We start from the raw sequence: 25,223 nt of genomic DNA, 5'->3' as shown, positions 1-25,223 counted from the left end.
CCACTTCAAAACACCCTACTCTGCTCTCTCAACCACGCTCTTTTTATTTCCACACATCTCTCTTACCCTTACGTTACTCACTCGATCAAACCACCTCACACCACACATTGTCCTCAAACATCTCATTTCCAGCACATCCATCCTCCTGCGCACAACTCTATCCATAGCCCACGCCTCGCAACCATACAACATTGTTGGAACCACTATTCCTTCAAACATACCCATTTTTGCTTTCCGAGATAATGTTCTCGACTTCCACACATTCTTCAAGGCTCCCAGAATTTTCGCCCCCTCCCCCACCCTATGATCCACTTCCGCTTCCATGGTTCCATCCGCTGCCAGATCCACTCCCAGATATCTAAAACACTTCACTTCCTCCAGTTTTTCTCCATTCAAACTCACCTCCCAATTGACTTGACCCTCAACCCTACTGTACCTAATAACCTTGCTCTTATTCACATTTACTCTTAACTTTCTTCTTCCACACACTTTACCAAACTCAGTCACCAGCTTCTGCAGTTTCTCACATGAATCAGCCACCAGCGCTGTATCATCAGCGAACAACAACTGACTCACTTCCCAAGCTCTCTCATCCCCAACAGACTTCATACTTGCCCCTCTTTCCAAAACTCTTGCATTTACCTCCCTAACAACCCCATCCATAAACAAATTAAACAACCATGGAGACATCACACACCCCTGCCGCAAACCTACATTCACTGAGAACCAATCACTTTCCTCTCTTCCTACACGTACACATGCCTTACATCCTCGATAAAAATATATATATATATATATATATATATATATATATATATATATATATATATATATATATATATATATATATGATAAACGGTATCCCCACACCCTTGCATACTAAATTCTATAAAGATATGCCAAAACAGAGAAACAAAAACTGGACTAACCTACAAATTTACATACGAAAAAATATGAAAAGCAGAATACCACAGCCTAGCGAAAATTCACTTACCGTTCGTTATATTTTTGCACATTTATACACCAGTCAAAAAAAGAAAATGAATATAAATCAGATAATCATCTAATTCTCTTTAGGTTATCGACTTTTTGTTTTACAAGGAATTGTATCAATGATCGTGAAACGGGCAAACTTGATGGCTTATATATATATATATATATATATATATATATATATATATATATATATATATATATATATATATATATATATCCCTGAGGATAAGGGAGAAAGAATATTTCTCACGTATTCCCTGCGTGTCGTAGGAGAATATAAAGGGAGGGAGCGGGGGGCTGGAAATCCTTCCCTCGCCTCATTTCAAGACTGATTTTATATCAGTAATAATAGAACTAAATAAACTAAATAACTAGACTATATCATGGCAGTGATCTGCTTCAACCCATAAATAATGGATGAGACAATATCAGCTGAGGTGGGACGCTTAGCTTTGTACCTTCGTGGTGTGAGCGACATGCTATACAAGGTAGGTTGCCTTAATGGATCATTTGATGACGTCCAGATTACATCAATCATTTCGAATCATACGGTTAATATCAATTTTGATTAGACGTAATATCAAAGCATAAAACAGTTTTATCATCAACAGTATCTGCCAATAAATAAGAAATTTTAAGCAATAAGAGTTCAAGCATAGAGAAAGTTAAAAATCGAAATTAAAACAGAGACTATTGTATGATAATATCTCTCATGATGGCAATGTCCGACCAATGTATAAAAAAAAATGTAAGCTGCTCAGCCATGTCAACAAAAGCCTCGACCTAGTGGACACAGAGAAGCCTAGTGAACACGTCGATCTAGTTCCATAAATCTTTGTTCTATTTCCTGGGATTATATCGACATACTAAACAAGAAAACTTTATTGATACTTTATTAAGTTTTTTATTATTTGTTAAGCATCATATGAAATGTAGCAAAAAATTTGTTTCATTACTGCAAATTGAACTTAGTTTAATAACGTTTTAGTATTGCTTTTTGATGGACGTACATCGTAAAAATAAAATAAGCGCCCAGATAAATCCCTAAATTCCAGTGGACTATTTTGTGATGTACTGAAATATAGCCTGTACGTTCTCTACCTTGTGTTATCCCTCGCCTGTTACCAGGACCACGGGTGTCTGGGCAAAGTGGCTATGCCACCACATCGTCACGAAAATCGAGAGTTGAAGAACTATATTGTTAACTTGCACTGTCGTTTTAGAGAACATGAAATCGTTCTTTGTATTATTCCTCTTTTTATAATGTAGTAGTTTAGCGACGTCAAAAGTATACAGACGACTGTTCTGCTGTATAACGTTGTATGGGAAATTAAGAAATATGATAAGACATTCAGATCATGTGTGGTATATATATATATATATATATATATATATATATATATATATATATATATATATATATATATATATACACGAATGTAGTGCATATGAACGCGCACTTTCTTATAACATACGAACCTCCAACAGCCAGGATCGAACCCTGGATCTACCCCTGCGTGGCAGGCAGGAGTGTTGCTGCTAGGCTATGATCGCCTAGCCTAGCCGAAGCGCTCCCGGCTGCTACGCAGGGGTCCCAGATTCAATCCTGGCTGTTGGAGGTATATATACATATAATTATCGACGGATGACAAAGGCACTGGATATCCAGTGCTTTTGCGTTATCCGTCGATAACAATTCTATAGCGGGATAGGCTATGAACAGCACGGTAAAGATGGAGTTATTCAAGTAACAGCTTGTGAAACACATCTAGAAATCAACAAAACCTATGATAACCTCACCCATCTTCCCCTTAGAACAAATACCTTCATTTTCGTTACCGTAAAATATTACTATTGTAATTATCATCTGTCCACCACGTGTGGTGTTTTTATTATTTTTCTCAAGCGGTTCTAATGAAAAGAAATGTGCTAATCTAATCTTCTGAAGAATTTTGGGTATTACTTAAAATTCTTTAAAAGATTAAGGACCGTCAGGTAACATTCAAAATGTTTCCCTCTGGCAGCACACGGCAGCAGTACGTGAAAGGAAAGTAGAATACAGCAATCATTTCAAATAACACTAAGAAAAACTGTAAATGTCAGCAACTCGGGGTAATCTAGGCGAGGCTTTCATAAACAAATGGCCACATGCATAGTGAGTGTGTGTCACAGATTTCTTTCTAACACCTGAAGATGATGTTTTAAAGATTATTCGGATGGTGGATGTAACGAGCGTTGACAGCCTTAATGACCCCTGGCAATTGATAGGCCTAAAGCCCAAACAACTAACCAACCATAAATACAATCTCTTACAAGAGTTTCACTTCTGCATTAACCCTACATTTTCCCTGACCTCCCCAGTGACAGTAACATTATAATAATAAAAAAAGGAACTGGTTATGTGTCCAATTACATACAACTAATTACACTTTATTCGTCCGGTTTACATGTTGACTGGTTGAACTCAATGACTCCATACGAATTTAGAATTTCTGTGAAACATGAAGATGGTTGCGGTCATTCATACTACGTCATGGGGATAATTCGAAGTCTTTTTAAAGGTGACGAACGTTTAGCTTCATAATGTGCCCAAGACGTTGTTTACACAGTTACCTTAGGTACTCTCATGATGAACGACTTATCTAGTCGTTACCATGATCCTTATAAGTGGGACGTACCAGCTTAAATGCATATTCCACTAACACTAAAAATTAAGATTAGTCTTGGCTGATACGGGAAGTTAGTTTAGGTTGTTACATTTGCGTTACAAAAAACTTCTAGAAATGAAGAAACCCACGAAACAACCTAAAAAAAAATCACTCCCCGGTCTTGTGTTTTTCATACAGTATATTGTAAATGACAAGTTGACGAACGCATCGACAGTACCTGAGCAGTCGAATACGACGATGCGAAACTTCGTCGCCTCGCAAAGTCGACCGCCCGTCGTACGGTTCTTGAACACGGGCCACTGTGCTCCAAATCACGCTCCTTAACTCTCCCATTGTATTAACTAAACACCATAGCCTATTACCATTGCAAAACAAAATGAATCCAGAGCTAATTTCGATGCGTAGTTAAACTGGCAAATTACCCAAAATGCTTTCATTTCTGGCGTCCTAGAGTAAAGCAGTTTTTTCCACCTTACAAAACTTTAGTTCATAAGAATGACATCGTTTAAACTATCAACAAAGTGTCAGATAAGCACTTACCTTAATGAACCATACATATCTTCAATACACAGCAATACATTAAACTTTTCGTACACCAAAGTTATGACATGTTACTTACCATTGGGATGTCAGGCTCCGTTAAATGCCGCTGGATCAGTTTGATGCTTACAACTTCACTTACGGAGCAGAGGTCTGAGAACTGGTATAAATTATATTTGTAGTGTTCTAAAGATCTTTCTAGGTTTGTTCATCTTACTTTTCAGTTGAACAATACAAGAGTTTCAACGCAAATACAGTGTAGAAAGCACATATTGGCGCACTGCTAAAAAAAGAACATTCGAGTACAACACTTAACCCACAAATGTGTGTGGACGTGTCACTGCTCCTGGGATTTTCAGGTGTCCATACACTTTTGTAATATAAAGTTTGTCCATTTCCACGTAAATGATTCATCATATATCACAACTTTTTTTAAAATTCATATCATGAAATAAAAGGGGACCGACAACATAAACCTATACATCTTTTGAAAGTTTTATAATGGACAAAAGACGTCATTGGCTTTGGCGGGAATGCTAGCAGAGCTTTAACAACCAGACTGCTTGTTTGCGATGTTTGCCCATATTTCGAGTTTGGGTGAATATATTACATATTCTACTAGTAACAACTACTAACAGAATGATTTACGCTGAAATTGTGAATGCTAATTAAATAAAAAAGGTTGAAAAACTTACATAAGCTTTATAAAGAAAAATTAAGACACATTTAGTGCAACTGCTTCTGTCCTAGGCTGGTATGTATGTGTGTGTGTGTGTGTGTGTGTGCCCTTCGGAGGTAAGACTCGCAACATATATTCAAAGTTAAAAGACCAGGCAACATAAGGGTAAAACTCTCTTCCCGTAACAAACAAGTATTAATCACACAACCGTTGACGGAGACTAGAAATTACCTTTTTCAGACATAACACAAAAACTTCCACAAACTCAGTTGAATAATGCGTGCGCCGAATAGATGCCAGATACTTTCATATGAGAGCTAACCGTCGAGCGGGCTGAAACTAGGATGATGAAATTACAAAATTCTTATATGCAGATAACGCTGGACTACTGATTCAATGCTTGTTTCAAGTACCTAACATTCCTCTTGTCTTTCTAAATTAGTTATTCAACCTGGTTCATGTGCCTGGCATTAGCTGGAATCTTACACTGTATCAATGGAAAGCTTTTTGTTAAAGCTTTCGTACACGTTTCATGTGTAAACACCTTATTTCATTTTTCCTATCGTCATCTAATGGTTCGTGGCCTTCGGTGTTTCCAGCATTGTTGACTCTTTGCACAAACAATCGTAGTAATGTATTTACTGCTGCTCAAAATTTCACTGATGTGAATTTGGAATAGAATTAGTTGATAGAATACAGAGAATAAGCTCTTTAATGACAAGTAATCAATTGAATAAATCAATGCTACATTCCCTGTCATTCTGTTTTGATCTTTAATGAGTGAAGCATGATGTAGCCCCTGTACCACACAGGTGGGGGACCTGGCTACGATAGCTTCCTCACTCACCTCGGGAAAGTATTTTCCCTGACGGCGGTGTAGGGAAGCGACCGGGTGCTGTTCAGTAGCCAAACTCACAGCAGGAGAAGTTGGGGTGTGAGCTAAGATCCTGCGAATCACGCCTACTGCAGACTGGCACAAAGACAGACTGCTTAAGTATGGTGGTAGTGGCGGTGGTGCCTCGAGCGAGAGTGGCCAACGCCAGGGAGGGTAGCCACGGGTCCTAAAATCTGAACATTTTTTTGCTGGAGTTTCTCAAAGGCATTGTTCTCTCTCTAACTTTATATGTAACATATATCAGGGATATGCCAAAACCAACAGTAGGCAACATCAATATAGGATATGCATATGGCATCATACAGATGATATCATATGAAAGAAAAATCAAAAGCCATGTTTCACAGAAATGCCATGAGAAAAGTGCAAGAAATTATTACATATGGAGAGAAATAGAAAATAAAGACGGACGTCAAAAATCCACCATATTACCTGTAGCTCAATGAAGCAAGACAGAAATTAAAAACTGGCGACTAGATTATGATTTTGGAGGGCTTACCTTCAGTAACTATGGCTTCACAAAAAGTCAAAGAAAAACAAACAAACAGACAAGGCAACGGCTGTGATCTCCAAATTATACCATTATAAAAACAACACAGAAATATAGGCATTTGATAAAAGCAATGGTCCTTCACATTCTAAAATATCCTCCAATTCTCACACATGCCCTGAGCAACAGTCAAGATCACACAAAACGTATAAAACAAAAGCTTAAGATTCGCTACCAACCAAAGATTTCCATCCACCATGAATACACAACAAGTTCGTATTGCAACTGAGACAGCTTCCCTCAACATCAGCTTACGCAACAGACCAAATAATCTGGGAGAAGAGAGAGATGACTTCCATAAATATAAGTCAAAATACTCCTCAAGACATACCTTCATCATTACTCTAAATACCATCTTAGTGTGTGTGTGTGTGTGTGTGTGTGTGTGTGTGTGTGTACGCATTTGTGCGTAAATAAACTTCTATGTTTACGCATAACGTTTGTTAAATAAGCCAACATATGTATTGTTTATTACTTTGTTGTAGAATTTTTACCAACTTTATGATGCGTTTTATTTCCTGCGTGAATAAGTGTATATGTGTGTATCCATGTGCACTTATTTGACGGGAGTTTATATATACATATACATGTGCAAAAAATCTACAAAAACCCATGTGTGTGTGTGTGTGTGTGTGTGTGTGTGTGTGTGTGTACGTATATGTGTATATGTATATCTATATATTTGTATGCGGAACAAAAAAAAAAAGAAAGAGAAATAGAAAAAAGGATTTCCCTGACAGAGTTTGTCCAAAACTGATTCCAAAATATAATTTAGCTGGATTTACAACCAACCAGTAGGGCGGTCCGCCAGCCTGCCCGCCATCTGTATATATATCTCTCTTTCCATTAATTTTACTCATTTTCCTTCTGTTATCCAAGCTCTTTTGTTCATCACTGTTTTTACTTACTCTTCACCACTACCACCACCACAACTGCCATGAAAAGAATATAAATGTTTGCATATAAAGATGATGTTCTGGAAGGTTCAAGGGCCGGGCAACTGTTTGTCTTCCGTCCACTAATTTAAGGATAGTGGCTTCTGTAGTGACAAAACGACTAGTCTAGTGAATACGAACTGTCGTAGTAACATGGAAAAATAAACAAATTAATGAAGTATGTGTCTGCCTCAATCTTCATTAAATGAAGCATTGGTATGATATGTTTAACGCTTAAAACAAGTGCTGTTGCGCTGCCGGTAATGTCCACTTCGGTTTCAACAAATATCAGACGACACTTAACCTTGGATATCCGTTTGTGGAGGCAGGTGACTGACTAGATGTGGACGCTGTAAGTTATCTATCTAACGTCAACAGTTTCGATCTTCCTATCCTTCATTATCTGGGGGGAAAATTACATCAGAGTGTGAAGCATAAGGTTAACCACGTGTGAGTCTGATTTCTGTGTTGTGATCATCTATCTTTGTTGAAAATAATAACTTTGACAGTGAGCCTGACATGTACGAGGCCAAAAAGAAAGATAGATTCAAGTGCTTGAACACTAGATTTGAATAACTTTCATCCAAATTTCGATGTGACACTTGAAAAAAAAAAAAGTTTGAACAACCTCTAAACATGGTTAACTTAGAAGCTGTAAAATGTTTAGTGAATGATTAAAGTGCATACGTGTTAGAAGTGCTGTAGTTGTTCTGCATGAGGATAGCAAGGTCACTTACCTGCAGACGACAAGAACAGCAGTTTGCAGATAAAAAGTGAGTATATGATTTTAGTATGTTCTATAACGTTGTTGAGGTAAGGAAAAACCACCACTTATTGCTGGTGTTCAGGTCTTGTACATAACAATTGCAATTAACTTTATGATTATGAGCACGGTGAAGCGCTGAACATTAATGATTATTCCTTTCCCTGATTTTCTTTTTAATTTCTGTAACTCGCCACTTTATATACGTTAATATTTAATTCAAATTCCATTGACCCTTAAGTTATGGCTAGTTTGTTTACCATCATAATGTGCTGACGATTTGTTGTGTATCGAAACTGTCATTAAATTCATATAGGTCACTAAACTCATTTTCTTTTGTAGAATTGCTTTCTCCCTGAGCTTTTCTGTGCTGACGCGAGTGTTAGCATTGTATATGCCACTTTAACATTTAAATTAAGCTTGCGCGAAAGCCTGAAAAATAAAGGTACGTACGTGGTGTTAATATTACAGTTCCATGATAGAAAGTAAAGAAAAATAACATTTTCATAACAAGATATGTGGAAAGTGTACTTCATATTTATTTGAATATGCTACAAACACAAGATTTATTGAAGATTAAAGTGTATTACCGTCGCAGATGTAATTGAGATAGGCTTACGGTGGTTTAAGAAGTGTAGTAAAGTTAGGGTAGTGGTACAAAAGTCAAAAATGTTTGGAACCACTGTTATAGAAGACAATTTGATATATATATATATATATATATATATATATATATATATATATATATATATATATATATATATATATATATATAAATAATAGTATTTACTGCATTACGTGAAATATAGAATCCATAAAGAATATATTTGAACATATTGTTTTAGAATCATCAGTAGCCTATGCATATCCATATGTTCCATTTCGGTCATAATAATCAACAATGTATATATGAAGTGAGAGAAATGTAAAGAAAAACATTACAACAAAATTTGAGTTAACGGGATCTTCAGTAGCCTTTGATATGCTAATTCTATTGAACTTATGATTGTTTCATATACTTCCAACATCACACCTACGCCTAGCCACTTTAACATGGTGCTGTACGGCTGGCTGGGAATGACTCCCTTCCTTTAGTGTTAATCAGCTTTGGAATTGTTGATCACATTGATATGTATCATGAAACTTTCTGTACTTGTTCTGCACATCGTCAGTCAAGGAAATAAGGTGATTATAATGGTTCACATTTTATTTGTATCCGAGAGTATGTCAAAAGTATGCATTTTATTTGTATGTAAGGGTATGTTAAAAATTTAGTTTAGTTTTATCTAATGATATGTAAGAAATACATATTTACTTGTACCTAAAGGTGAGTTGAAAATACACATTTCATTTGTATGTAGGTGTATTTCAAAAATATACATTGTATTTGTATTCAAGGATATGTTAAAAGTATATTGAAATATATATTGAAATATATATTTCATCTGCATCGAAGGATATGTTAAAAGTATATATTCACTTGTATCTAAGAGTATGCTAAAAGAATACATTTTATAAGTATGTAAGGGCATGTTAAAAGACTATATTCTATTCGTATTTAAGATATGTTAAAAGAATACATTTTATCTGTATCTAAGAATGAAACATGTTAGATTCTCTGGGCCATAGCCTAGCCTAGTAATGTTTTCTTTTGGCGAGCCTTCCTCACGGAAATATTATTTCATTATTACCTACAGGGGTTCGTTTTCTACTGTATATATTTTGCTACAAATTATATTTCAAGTTATATGCACCTTTACATTATATATTCATGATATATGTAATGTATGTACTGCATTAGATGACATCACAACATACAATTGGTGTAAAAATGATCAGGTAAGTTTTTGTATTTCAATCCATAAATTGTCTCTTTAGCAACAATGATACCAGTTTTGATGACTCAGAACCCTTAGAGTATGCATAATGTACTCAACAGTCAATCACAGTTTTATGACCGTCAGAATATATTCATTTAGTTTCCAGTGGGTGCGCTGCATGAATTTCAGCGATCATTTATCAACGAAAGTTGTACTATCAGTGCTGTCGCTTAGTCTCCATATGTAACCTGAAAACATAGGTAAGAGTTTACCTACAAAAAGATACTCGTTTGAGGTCAAGACAGCCTATGCTATCATTTAGTCACTGAGAGTTGAAACTGGTCGATCAGTGAACATGCGAGCTTATGTATTATTTTAGCATGCAAGTCTTTCTCCGCCCGCGATACGTGGCACTGACGTCTTTCAGTGAGCACGCAAGCCTATGCATCACTTACGTACATGACAGTTCGGTACTGACGCAAGCTGTGTCATCTAGTCGGCAAGCATGCTTATGATTTCTATACTGTATAACCTACGCTATCACTTATTTTCATAGCATGTAGGCACCTTGTAATACTAGTTACATAGCATGCAATCATGAGTTCCAATTAGGGGTACAACAGGGAGTAATGTCATGTCGTTTTGCATTATTTCATGTGTCCAGTACAGTCCACACAAAGCTTAGGATGCACACTATACTGAACGTGCATCATGAAGTATCCAGCAACAGCAGGAAAAATCTTAAAACGAAGTGGCTATGACTATATAAAGTGCAATCTGGAGTGTCTTCCATAGAGGTGTAAGCTAAGCTAGGTCAGGTTAAGTTTTCTTAGGGTAGGGAATGATATACTGATATCGCTATTTGGTCATTTTAGCGACTGGTGTCTTGTAAATCGACGGTTGTCACTCGGTCGAACGTCATTCAGTGATAGGCTATAGAAACTGCACAGTCGAAGTTCTCTGACGATAATCAGTATTGTTGCAAATTTCATTAGTTACACCGGATGCTGAAATGTAATTCTAGCCTCCCTTGTACACGCTTAACATGATGGCAGAGTCCGCTATCCTTACTTCCTCTTCATTTATTTCTTGGAGACGATATTGAATAGTATATAGTATTTCAGAGTGAACGAACCACGAAAAGATGAATATTAAGTTTCTCAAAAATTACTAAGGATTTCACAATTGATTTACATTTTCATAGACGATTATGATATATATATATATATATATATATATATATATATATATATATATATATATATATATATATATATATATATATATATATATATATATAAATGATAGCTGATTGAATACATAATACAGCAATTTACACCAATAATAGAAATAAAACAAATGTATACCATCACAATACAAAGTCATTGATCACTGTGTGGCCGCCAGGCAACTAAAGGGTGGGTTTTCGATAAGTATTTCTTTTCCTACATGTCTTTCCTAATAACTGTGGCCTGTCACTTTCTAAAGGATAGGCCTTTCCCATACTCCAAGATTTGTAAGTGCTCTTCCTTATCTCTTCTTTTTCCCTTTCTTTAACCTCATTGTATTCCACGTCATAATAAAAAGAACAATACACAGATTTGTAGAGGATAAATCATCGTCTGTGATTGGCATTTCATTCATTGTTGTTATAGTTTCCTTTGCTCGAAGTTCAGAATCGTTGGTACTTTTAGAAATAATTTAAAAATCCTATGTAATAAGTGAGTTATCTTTACTTGAGCAGTGATCTTTAACAGTTGAAAAACTCGGATCTTATAACTGAATTAGTGCGTGATCTTGTATTATGTATCATGTATTTACTCCATATGTGTATATATGCACACACACACACACACACACACACACACACACACACACACTATGAACTTAAGGCAGGTAGGTGCCCATTTATCAGCGAGCCCTGAGAGGAGGTTGAACGCCTGGGTTGGGTGTTAGTCGACTGCTGCTCTCAGAATTCTAGTGGTCATTAAGGCTGACCGCTGCCTCATGGGCACCCACATGCTCCCCCCCCCCCCCCCCCCGCAGGACCACATACGATCTCCCTGTGTATAAGGCCCTTGAATGGATGTGTGTGTGTGTGTGTGTGTGTGTGTGTGTGTGTGTGTGTGTGTGTGTGTGTGAAGTCACAAAGACTGTTCAGTCTGGTTAAGAATGGGTTGATGAGGTGGGGAGTTGGGGGGGAGGGGGATAAAATCGAGGGTTTTGGAGAGGGTCAGGTATGTAGCCTGTTAGAGGTGGGAGAGGGATGGCCTTGGAGGTGTCATTTGCTGTTGGTGGAGACATGGCTCCGGTGGCAGACTTGTAGGAGAAACTGCAGAAGCTTGTGTCTCAGTCTGGGAGAGTGTGTGAAAGGAGAAAGGTGACAGTTAATGTGAATTAGAGTTTGGGAGAATGTTTGAAAGGAGGAAGTTGAGAGCTGATGTGAATTAAAGTAATGAGGCTTGATAAGGAAGAGAGAGAGAGAGAGAGAGGAGTTTAGTTTCGGTATGAGTTTATGGAGGTAACCTGTAAGAAGCGTGGTGTTGAAGATACCCCAAGAGCAGGCATGGAAAAGGACGGAATTATGAGTTGAAATAAGCCATAGGATGGTTAAGGTGGCTCAGGTTCTGGGTGCATTGAGAAGATTTTTTATGGAAAGAAGGACCCTTGTCTCTGAGGACAAAGATGGTTTGATGTTATAGTAGTCCCGAGGGTGTAGCGTGATTGCGAGTTGTGGGTTCTACATGCAGAGGTGTGAGGAAGGTTGATTATGGGATGACATCGTGAGAGAGGGGGTGTGATAGTAAGCGAAGTATGTTTGAGAGAGCTGAAGAGGGTGTGCTGAAGTGGTTTGGATATATGGAGAGGATGAGTGAAGAGAGAATGATTAAGTGGAAGGAATATGAAGGACGGGGAGACCGAGGACGAGATGGAAGGATGGAATAAATGATGTTTTGAGTTATGGAGGCCTGAATGTGCTGGTAATTCTGAGGTGTCACCAGATAGAGCGAACCTGTGCGATGTATTACACAAGGGGGTGACTGCTGGTGAATCTAGGAAGACCGTTTGAAAATGACGTCATCTACATAAACGAAACCATTGGACGCCTGTGGGTCTGATGCTGCGAAAAACTTTCCTTCTGATTAAACACGGCAGAGAGAGGGTTTTCCCATCACCATGCTGAATCTCTCTCATTACTGTAAACAGACTTGCAGTCCTCGATGCAAAGCTGTATCAGTTCGGTAATGGTTGCCGGAGACGAGTGAAGAGTGAGCTCACCAGGTTCTTCGGACGAAAACTCCAACGAGTTGTTCACTGGAACAGTAGGAAAGAATGTTCGTTATCTCTGTATCACTGTAGATGTGGTTACTTATGAAAGCGCTCGGATCTTCGTGTTTTATGTATCATGTGTGATGATAGTTTGGTGCAACGGGCATGATGATGTGGGCGTGGAAAACACAAACCCCTCAGCCCTCCATCTTCCATGTGGGGTTGGGGACAACACGTGACCCTATGTCCTTTGGGGTGAACCGTGGGTTGATGATACAGAGATGAGTAGCCTCTTGATCACAGTGAACACATTACAGCGTGATCATCTACGATCTGCTCACCATGAACCAGTCATGTAATGCTCTAAGACGTGGCCATGCCCTGGAATGTGTTGCTATCACGAGTTACTCATATGTGTGGTGTAAGACGCATGAATGAGTAGGTTCAAGATAAAATATGTCCTCAGAGCACGTGAAAAGCAGGGTGTTGTTGATTTTTTTTTTCCGACACGTCTAGCCATGTTGACGGTAGAAGACGTTGAGGACTTAAAAGTTTAGGGGTTAAGTCGTCCATCCTAGGAGAATGGGTTACATATTAGTGTATATCGTTGTGTCAAGGGTTGCTAGACTCGACGAAAGATTTGTTTGAATTCAGTCGTATGCAGCGGATTTTTGCTTCATAGTCTGCTACAGGATGATGATCGCTATTAAGCCTAGCAGCGTAGCGCTAACTTAAGAAACAGTATTTATGTTACGGCATTTTGGGAGTTATGATGTGATCAAGGGGGTTACGTAACACCTTTTGAAGAGAGAAGTTACTTAACTCTATCCTCTACATCACCGTAGGCGTCAGGGTACACAGGTTTAAAGTGGGAAGGTCGGATGGCTTGTTTGTATTTGGCCTTCCAGAAAGCATTTGACACTGTCTCGCATTTCAGACATGTTCTAAAGTATACCATCGTCCACTGAAGGTACAGCCCTTTAGTACCACGATGTGGCGCCCGAGTACACGGCACAGCCCTTGAGTACCCAGGTACGGCCCTCTGGCACGACGGTATGACTCTTGTTTATGATGGACAGACCATTCACCAGATACGTAAGGGTCAGGTCAAAGGGCCACACATGCCATCATACCCAAGGATCGTACCATCGTGTCGAAGGATCGTCCCTTTTATGCTGGTGGCTGGACTATTTCCAGCAGCAGTGGAAATTCGGACTCCTTCGTAGTGGAAAGTTCTTTTGACGAGATGGTATTGACCGGATATGGGTGATGGAGGTAGAGCTACAACGTGTTCTACGTCCTATATAACGTAGGTGATGGGCAGTAGAGGGGGGGGGGGGGGGTCCGTCAGCGTCATCAGACTCGTCAGCTGACCTGTGTAAACAAACATACACCTCGGCCTGCCTGGTGACCCCATGTGTGAGCTCTGAAAACCGACTGGAGGAGACCAGACACCTCGATAAGAACGCTTCCCTCCTCGCCGGACGGATGATGACGTGGTGTGGCGGTATTGGCTGATGACGAGGGTCGGGGGAGAGATCCTCCTCCCCCATTGGTGGAGGTTGATGAGGGGAAGCAAGCGGCCGAGTCGGCTCGTCTGGCGTCATTACGTCAGGGCGGAGGACGTGATATTAAGGTGTCGTATCTCACAGTCCCCCCCCCCCCCCCCCCCCCCCTCCCTCCGCCTGGGTTACGGGTCTGCCCGGTAATGAGTCTGCTGGTTTGCATTTCCTTGGCTTGATCTGACCATTACCTTCGTCAGGCGGTGTCGCTTGCGGCAACTTTGGCTCGTTCCCGGCGCGGCTCGGCGGTCCTGGGGCGGGAGGGCTTCATTACCCGGCCTCCACTAACTTACGGCCTGCCCCTCCCTCCTCCCCGGCCCCCGTGTTCCATTACTGCAACTCTTGATTATCCAGTGTCCGGGTAATTAATGTCCGGATTATACAAGACCGGTAGTGAACTCCTATGTTATCCGGAGCCCCCATTAGGTACTCTATCTCTCTCTCTCTCGATTATCTGCGGCGGAATAATCTGGCGCCGATAATCCAACGTTGGTGTAATGAAGGTTCGATCTCACGGTCCCTCCCGGAACACCTCCGTTCAATTCACGTGTCCGTTATTCATGATCCGGATAATCGACGTCTTCATTATGAATTATATGGAACAGTTTCCTCGACAATTACGGTTCTGTACAAGGATGATGCGGGTAATTGAACATTCGGATAAACGAACTTACCCCCCAGCATTCAGGTCCCACGGGGTACTCGAGATCCAGGAAGGCGAGAGTCAGAATTTCAGCTGTAGGAATATACCAAGATGGTGATGTCATTTTCGGTTGTGTCGTTCGGGAATATGAAGACTTCTGCCACTGGCAGGCATCTTCCGATGACGTCACCGAAGCTCCCGAACGAGTCGGCCATGACGTCATCATCAACAAAGCAGACGACACAGGCGCCACTGTAGAGGTCTGTCATATCCCGTGACTTTCTCAGTTGGCATCATCACCCTCCTCCTCCTCCTCCTCCTCCTCCTCCTCCTTCTCCTCAGGCCGTACGCTGGCGAGGGGTCCAACCACCTCCGCCTCTCTGCCTGTCCCTAGTAACTCTTCTCTCCCGTGTGTGTATGTGTGTGTGTGTGTGTGTGTGTGTGTGTGTGTATGTGTGTGTGTGCCAGTATACAAGCGCTACCATGATAAAGATAAGATCAAATAAAAGTAAAACGTAGAAGGAATGAGACGCCGTCATAGCCAAACTTAAAGTAATGTCTCCGGTAATGTGTTGGGGCAGACCAGACTACCTAGGTTCACAGTGTCGCTGATCCCCACCACAACTGAGTACCAGGTCAAGGTCAGGGCAGGCAGGTAATGGGCGGAGGTGTAACATGTGAAAGTTACTCGGTTGGCTGACGAGCGAGTGAGAGATGATACTGGAGAGAGAGAGAGAGAGAGAGAGAGAGAGAGAGAGAGAGAGAGAGAGAGAGAGAGAGAGAGAGAGAGAGAGAGGATACTGTAGAGACAGAGATGGACAGAAAGTAGACCATGCCAGAGATTCAGGTCATCAGAGTGACTCAGGTGGTCGAGTGCTAGTTCTTCCTTGTTCCCGCAGGTACAGAGACATGAACCGGTTGGGGGTAACCGTTACCGGGTATGGGCATGTAGGCAGGTTACCAGGGTAGTGACGGAGAACCCAGGCTGCAGAGGGCCAGGTTACATCCCTCGTATGTTCTCACTGGTCGGAGACATGAGCAGCATAGGCTGCACGAGGGCGCCAGAGGCGTGGCCTGCAAGAACATGGGTATGAGCGAGGTGACGAGGGTGCTTACAGTAAGTACTAACCTGAGCGCGGAGACCGCTTCTACCTGGTGGATAACATTCCTTCAGGAGACCTGCAGCTAGTGTGTGTGTGTGTGTGTGTGTGTGTGTGTGTGTGTGTGTGTGTGTGTGTGTGGAGACCTGGTGTGTCTCCTAACGTCACCTGTATTCATTTAGACCTATTGTGGTCTCCCGGGTAAGACAAAAGTGTTCATGTAAACACTATAACTCACCACTATATCTACTTACGGCACCACGGACCTCAGACCGAGGTGTATGTGGTTCGTCCTAGGTCTCTCATGAACATTCGAGTCATGTTTATTAGAGATTCCAGCCCCTATATGAGCCCCTCTCCCGTGGTGCTAGCAGGGTACATATGGAGGCTGGAGTCTCCAGAGAATTGCGTAAAGCGTTTATGAGGTACACAGGACGGGCTGCGCTGGGTCTGAGGTCCGTGTTGCTCTAACTAGTCGGTCACATAGGTTAGTGAGGCTCAGTCCAGCCAGGCAGTGGAGACTCGAGACGGTCTGATCGGGTGACACATCCAAGTTGGGCGGTTCTCGCGTTAGCGAGGTAGCTATATGAGATTAAGGTTACTTCTAATTAGTGCGTTGTAGTTTTTAATTTGTTAAAAGATCAACTTGTTACTAGATAAGTTTCGTTTGATCTTGTGTTTGCAGTGGTATTCATTACCCCTTCCTACTGAGGAAAACTGAGGAGACTCAGTCGTGTGTGTGGGTCGTAGACCCTCACATGAGGCGTCCTATACGGGTTAAAGATGGGACACTTGTGTACCTCATCTCCTCGTGCAGAGGAGTGATCCCCTGACGGATGCTCTTGCCCGACGGAAGTCCTTTGACAACTTTACCATCGGCGTCAGCGATGACAACCACCCTCCCGATCACACCTCCCTTCTGAGCACTGCCAACAGCCTCAGCAGCTGAACCGACGCCATCCACCACCTCACCATTGACGAGAACGCAAGACCTCAAAGTCGTGCACGTCAGCCTTGCCTGCAGCCATGCCCTACCTCCCTGGGTACATCACTAAGCCTCAACACCCTTCAGGATGGTCAGTCCGGACGCCAAGCTTCTCAGTCCCACTCAGGAAGGAACGCGTCTGTACCAACAGTAAAAATCTCACAGCCATCGTCTCAAACAGACTTCACTGACTCAAGACTTCTTAGGACTCCCCGTCACCTCGATTCACCATCATCACCACGACTTCTGCTCTTCCCAGTGTCATCCATGCCTCTCCCGCCGCACAACACGCACTCCTCGCACAGGTGCAGACAACGGACATATGAAGTCATCCTTGGTTCCTTGTTCACGATCTGTCCAGTGGCGCCGAAACCTCTGGTCTTCCTTGTTCTAACCATCACCTAGACGGCATTACTCCCGCCACCCTCACCTCTGCCACTTGTGAACCCTCGTCCCTGGGTTGCAGTTTTGGGCCACAACCACATCAAGCCTAACGGAGCTCTTCACAACCATTGTGAACTTTTGATTATTAATTACTGAACTGGATATTGACCTTCATATTTGTGTTTGTGTCAAGTCTGTGTTTAACACCCTTGTTTTGCTGACCATTGTGATGTATTGCTCGGTGTATCGTCACAGACCACATATAACCGAAGTTCGTTCAATAGAAGCGGTAGTTATTATCATTATTATTATCATTATCATTATCATTATTATTATTATTATCATTATCATTATCATTATCATTATCATCATTATTATCATTATTATCATTATCATTATCATTTTTATCATTATAATCATTATCATTATAATTATCATTACTATCATTATTATTATTATTATTATTATTATTATCATAATCATTATCATTATTATCATTATCATTATAATTATCATTACTATCATTATTATTATTATTATTATTATCATAATCATTATTATTATTATCATTATCATTATTATTATTAGTTGTTGTTGTTGTTGTTGTTGTTGTTTGCTGTTAATATATCATTGTCATCATTATTGTTATGATTACAGCGGTTATTTTTATCTTTATCAATATCTTTATCATTATAATCCTGTACGTGCGAGTATGCACACGCGCGCGCGCGCGCGTGCACACACACACACACACACACACACACACACACACACACACACACACACTTACACGCACACACTTACTGAGGTAAAACCATCAGATACACATTTAAACACACACGCACACGAAAAACACGCTGACACAGACGACACACATAGAGGTACAGACACACACACACACACACACAGTGTGGAGTGTGGAGAGCATGGGCCGGGAGGGAGAGGTTGAGGCTTAAAACCTACCTACTCACGAAGGCACTTTGCTCTCATTTGGACTCCACCTTTAATCCCCTGCAGTGTTGATATCATATTTTCCCCCTCATACCTCATATTTCCACCTCATACCTCATATTCCCCCCTCATACCTCATATTTCTCCCTCATACCTCGTATTTCTCCCTCATACATCATATTTCCCCCTCATACCTCCCCCTCATACCTCATATTCCCCCCTCATACCTCATATTTCTCCCTCATACCTCGTATTTCTCCCTCATACCTCGTATTTCTCCCTCATACATCATATTTCCCCCTCATACCTCCCCCTCATACATCATATTTCCCCCTCATACCTCATATTTCCCCCTCATACCTCATAACCGGTGAGGACTGAAGAGAAATGTAACACAGAACTTGTCGTGTCCATCAGTGCACGGCATCCTCTGCCTCTAGTGCTGGTCTTGGAAACGTGGCACTGAAGGTATGTTCCTTTGGTTCACTCCACATTAGCCTAAGCTGTGAGGTAGGAACTTCCCGTTGGAACTACGGCGGTCGTGAAAAAGGTAGGAAGGGTAGTAGTTTCCTGAGCGTGTATGCGTCGTGTTAAACTGCGTATTGTTGATCTGAGTGAGTTTTGGAAGTATACGTGGTATACCTACACAGGAGAGGGTAGACCAAAGTATGACGGGTATGCTCCTGGTAAGAAGGGAATATAACGGATGGTATGTGTGTGTATGTGTGTGTGTGTGTGTGTGTGTGTGTGTGTGTGTGTGTGAGAGAGTGAGTGTGTGAGAGAGAGAGAGAGAGAGAGAGAGAGAGAGAGAGAGAGAGAGAGAGAGAGATGCTTAGGGAAGGGGTGCTCGCGTCTTATGATCCTGGGATCGTTGTACCCTGGGAGAGACCAGCCCCGTGTGGTGGGCAGGACGACCCCGTGTGGTGAACATGGGGGCCCCGCGTGGTGGGCAGGGCAGGGTGACCTCGTGTGGAGGGCAGGACGACCCCGTGTGGTGGGCAGGGCGGCCCTCTGTAGCATTTCTAGGGTGAGATGACACATGTAGGCAGTGGTAAGGTGAGGGACGACACTTGTATTAGCAGGGTGAGAGGAGACACTTTTAGGAGTGGCAGAAGAAGGAGAGACACTTGCAGCAGTAGTAACGTGAGAGAAGACATCTATATCAGTGGTAGGGTGAGGGAGGCAGAGGTTTGTTTGGTAAGGTGAGGGAAGGCAGACGTCCCAGTGGTAGGGTGAGGGGAGGCAGACGCACCAGTGGTAGGGTGAGGGAAGGCAGACGTACCAGTGGCAGGGTGAGGGGGAGGCAGACGTACCAGTGGTAGGGTGAGGGGGAGGCAGACGCACCAGTGGCAGGGTGAGGGGAGGCAGACGCACCAGTGGTAGGTGAGGGGGAGGCAGACGCACCAGTGGTAGGGTGAGGGGAGGCAGACGCACCAGTGGTAGGATGAGGGGGAGGCAGACGCACCAGTGGTAGGGTGAGGGGAGGCAGACGCACCAGTGGTAGGGTGAGGGGAGGCAGACGCACCAGTGGTAGGGTGAGGGGAGGCAGACGCACCAGTGGTAGGGTGAGGGGAGGCAGACGCACCAGTGGTAGGGTGAGGGGAGGCAGACGCACCAGTGGTAGGGTGAGGGGAGGCAGACGCACCAGTGGTAGGGTGAGGGGAGGCAGACGCACCAGTGGTAGGGTGAGGGGGAGGCAAACGCACCAGTAGTAGGGTGAGGCAGACGCACCAGTGGTAGGGTGAGGGGAGGCAAACGCACCAGTGGTAGGGTGAGGGGGAGGCAGACGCACCAGTGGTAGGGTGAGGCAGACGTACCAGTGGTAGGGTGAGGGGAGGCAGACGCACCAGTGGTAGGGTGAGGGGAGGCAGACGCACCAGTGGCAGGGTGAGGGGAGGCAGACGCACCAGTGGCAGGGTGAGGGTGAGGCAGACGTAATATTAGAGACAAGGATAAGACCTATTGATAGGGTTAGGAGAGGCAGACGCTTTACTGGTAGGGGGAGGGGAGGTAGGCGTCGGGAAGTAAGGGTGAAGGGTGATGGTATGAGAGAGAGAGAGAGAGAGAGAGAGAGAGAGAGAGAGAGAGAGAGAGAGAGAGAGAGAGAGAGAGAGAGAGAGAGGATTAAAGTGAGTAAGGTATTGGCTGGGAAACAAATTGTGACAGAGATGAAGGAGGGGACGAGAAAATAAAGGGCAAGAGAAGGCGAAAGAGAAGAGGCAAATTAATGCAGGGATGGAGAGAAAAGTGAGAGGAGGGGAGAGTGTGTGAGGGGAGAGGTCGGTGATGATTGAGGGGAGAGCAGAGGGTAGCTGGACGGATGAGAGGCTATGGAGGGCTCCACCAGGGAAAAACACGGAATACATGAAAACTGAAGGAAGGGAAGAGAATATATGCCAATATAGGGTACCCTCTAGGTGAGAGAGAGAGAGAGAGAGAGAGAGAGAGAGAGAGAGAGAGAGAGAGAGAGAGAGAGAGAGAGAGAGAGAGAGAGAGAGCAGTAACAACAAGGGTCATCTTGGGGTCGTCTGTCTGTCAGCAGCCACAGTGTTGTCTCCCACCACCGCCACCAGCCTCTCCACCATCTCCTGCTTCTGTAGTGAGAAAGGTCCAGCATGCTGACCTAGGCTGCTACAGTGAGAGAGGGGTCAGCATGCTGACTTAGGCTGCTACAAGAAGAGAGGGTCAGCATGCTGACCTAGGCTGCTACAGTAAGAGAGGGTCAGCATGCTGACCTAGGCTGCTACAGTAAGAGAGGGTCAGCATGCTGACCTAGGCTGCTACAGTAAGAGAGGGTCAGCATGCTGACCTAGGCTGCTACAGTAAGAAAGGGTCAGCATGCTGACTTAGGCTGCTACAGGAAGAGAGGGTCAGCATGCTGACCTAGGCTGCTATAGTAAGAGAGGGTCAGCATAATGACCTAGGCTGCTACAGTAAGAGAGGGTCAGCATGCTGACCTAGGCTGCTACAGTGAGAGAGGGTCAGCATGCTGACCTAGGCTGCTACAGTGAGAGAGGGTCAGCATGCTGACTTAGGCTGCTACAGTAAGAGAGGGTCAGCATGCTGACCTAGGCTGCTACAGTAAGAGAGGGTCAACATGCTGACCTAGACTGCTACAGTAAGAGAGGGTCAGCATGCTGACCTAGGCTGCTACAGTAAGAGAGGTTCAACATGCTGACCTAACATGGTGGCTCATCATGATGTATATGAACTATGGACGGTAGCAATATTTTCTGGTAACTCTCCTTTCAGTATTATATCTGTCAATACATTTATCAATTTGCCTGTAAATATTTGAGGAAGGTCTGTGCCACCTCCCTTGCATCCATGTGCGCGTGCACACCTTGACTAAGATTCAAGTCCGAGTTCAGTTCTCAGTCACTGTCTGAGCACCGCCACGTGACCGCCTCAGCACTCCAGGTACCAGCAGGTCTCCCTGACCTTTGCCTCGCGCCTCACAGGCCAACTTTGTAATCACAGAACACGTTTAGTTCTCTTGTTCCCCAACTTACTCTTTGTTTTCCACCTTTATATCATTAGTTATTTTATTAGTTATTTCCCCAACTTGCTCTTTATTTTCCACCTTTATATCATTAGTCATTTTGATAGGTATTTCCCCAACTTATTCTTTATTTTCCACCTTTATATCATTAGTTATTTTATTAGTTATTTCCCCAACTTATTCTTTATTTTCTCCACCTTTATATCATTAGTTATTTTATTAGTTATTTCCCCAACTTGCTCTTTATTTTCCACCTTTATATCATTAGTCATTTTGATAGGTATTTCCCCAACTTATTCTTTATTTTCCACCTTTATATCATTAGTTATTTTATTAGTTATTTCCCCAACTTATTCTTTATTTTCTCCACCTTTATATCATTAGTTATTTTATTAGTTATTTCCCCAACTTATTCTTTATTTTCCACTTTTATATCATTAGTTATTTTATTAGTTATTTCCTCAACTTATTCTCTATTTTCCACCTTCATTTTATTGTTTATTTGGTCATTATTGATCAAGCAGACTACAGACGCCCACTATAACCGGGTCATCCAAACATCCACCACCGTCACGGGTCTGGCTGGGCGGTCATGCCGTAGTCGACCCTATGGATAAGGAGGGAGGGAGGGAACCTTGAATTTCGAGGGGGACTCATTCACCGGGCGAGGGTCGCCAGGTGAGCCGGCTCGGCACCACGAGCAAGGCAGGCCAGACCAAGTGTCAGACGCTGATGACATATGACTGACCAGGTGTTGTGTGGTGTATGTAGCGGCCGTGTGTACACAGGTGACCGGCTCTCACAACACCTTAAGTCTTAGTTAGCTCCCGGGGTCATGACGGTATGACCCTCGCGTCTAATGACCTGACAAGGAAAGGTCATTAAGGTCAGCAGGTCTTCGTGTCCAAAGGTCGTCCCGTCCTGCTCACAACTGGTAACCTCTTGCTTGGAGGTTGATGTGCATCTGTTTTTTTTTTTTTCATCTCGCTTAAAAGTAATCCATCCAATAATTGTATTTCTACAAAGAGTTTCTACGTAGTAATAACAGAAATTATATTAATTACCATTATTAGAAAATCAGGTACATAACAGTGTCTTGGGGACTTTTCCATTCTTCCATTTATATCAACACCAGGAAAAAAAAATCATGTTCTTTAAATGATGCTGTTGTGTATAACTACTCTTTGTCTACGTTCGGCAGCACCATCTGTTAAACAGAATGCTGCTGGAATAATTCACGACCAGCTCGTTCAGTACCTGATCAAAATTGCTACGAAACTGATTCACACAGGAATACAAAATGAAGCAAAATAGTATCAGATCATTCGTCCCCTCCGGAGGTGTGTGTGTGTGTGTGTGTGTGTGTGTGTGTGTGTGTGTGTGTGTGTGTGTGTGTGTGTGTGTGATGGTGGAAGACGTGGGTAAAATAGAGGTCAGTGTGGTGACAGTTGTACAGTGAAGTAGTGAAGCTCTTGGCTGCTCTCTCCAGTGTCACTTGCTACGGGAGAGGTTCCGGAAGATTGGAGGTTTGCCGGCGGGACGACCATATTCATAGTCATAACTCACCGTCCGGGAATTATCGTCCAGTCAGGTTAACGTCTGTAGGTGAAACATTTCAGGAAACCATCACTGGAGACAGAATTATAAACCAGAGGATCACCACACAGTAAACGATTCTCAACATGGTCTTCGACGAAATCGCTTATATCTGACAAATCTGCTTGATCTCCTTTTTTTTCATGACATGATCAACATGTAAGATGAAGTAAAGAAGATGATGTCATCTCTATTGATTTTCAAAGAGCATTCAGTAAGGATCCACATCAAAAGTTACTGGTTAAAGTTAGCCACACACAGTCTCCTCGAAAAACCCTGTCCGCGCCAGGTATTTTCAAAGGCGATACCCAGAAAGGTTGATTGCTCGAACAAACGAATGTGACGTTCTTGGGGCGAAATCACCGTCCATCTGCTTTCGTGGCCTCCCTGACGACGTTACCCCACCACCACCAAAACCTGTCCCTGGCCGCCCAAGGAAGATTTCTAGATCCTAAATATCCTCCTAAGATTATAAGTATTGAAGTATCAACCCCGCATTTCAACCGCCGAGCTCAAGAGAAGCCATCCAAAATTTTAAGGAAACGTCTCTCAAAGAAACATTCATCATCATTTCAGAAGGACCTTCTCATTTCCTCCCGTAGTTCAACTGCGAAACCCCTGTTTACGAAGGGTATGAGACGCAAACGACTCATATGTGCAAAGAAATACAAGGATTGGAGTGAGCAAATGTGGAATAATGCTGGGGAGGGTTGGGAGGCCGGAGGGTGCCAGCCGGTATGACTCTCGTTTCACAGTGAAGACGGTGAAATGGATGCAATGGGTAGGGGAGGGTTGTACTTTTTACCTAAAAACACTGCACTGAATGGAGAGCAGTACACATTTAGGTGCTAGAGACCATCTGCTTCCTTTTCATGAGGTTCACGGGTGTGAACACTTAATGCAGAGATAGTGCCCCCTGCCGTAATGGTGATGAATTGGTAGTGCATTGATCATTGGCTTAGGAACTCAACAGACCTTAATCTAATCAAAACTGGTGGATACCAGATGAAAGTCAAGACCCTATGAACCCAAAACATGAACCTAGAATACTTTAGGAACCTTGCCAGTTCCATGCCCAGACATTTGCAGATGGTAATCAAGGCCAAAGGAAAGATGACAAAGTACTAAATTGTGAGTGTGACATTTTACTTTTATTTTTTTTGTTTGTGCCATGGGAAGGGGGTGGGGGGAGGGGGGAATGTTTTTGCGCTGGAAAGATATGTTGCGGACAATGTAGTAATGATGGGGCTGTACATCAGTGGATAGAAAACTGCCAGATCGTTCACACAGATCGAGAAGAGCAGTGTTCCCAGGGCAGGACACCGCTGGGGGACCTCAGCCCTTTTCGAGAAGGCTCCCCTGACATGCGTCCTTTGTTCCCTT

General features: G+C 42.7%; 1 protein-coding gene across 1 annotated transcript in view; it reads right to left on the bottom strand.

Annotated features, from left to right (window-relative positions):
- Window positions 1–4,423, bottom strand: part of Caf1-105 (chromatin assembly factor 1, p105 subunit) — a 305,893-nt gene extending 301,470 nt beyond the window's left edge. The window contains exon 1 of the mRNA XM_071696805.1: window positions 4,285–4,423. Within this exon, the coding sequence (XP_071552906.1) occupies window positions 4,285–4,287 (3 nt within the window). The 5' untranslated portion in view covers window positions 4,288–4,423. The remainder of the gene's footprint in view (window positions 1–4,284) is intronic.
- Between the last annotated feature and the right edge of the window lie 20,800 nt (window positions 4,424–25,223).

This window comes from Panulirus ornatus, chromosome 4 (assembly GCF_036320965.1).
Source record: "Panulirus ornatus isolate Po-2019 chromosome 4, ASM3632096v1, whole genome shotgun sequence".
NCBI lineage: Eukaryota > Metazoa > Arthropoda > Malacostraca > Decapoda > Palinuridae > Panulirus > Panulirus ornatus.
The sequence above is the reverse complement of the archived record's forward strand: the minus strand, read 5'-3'. Positions and strand labels throughout refer to the sequence as shown.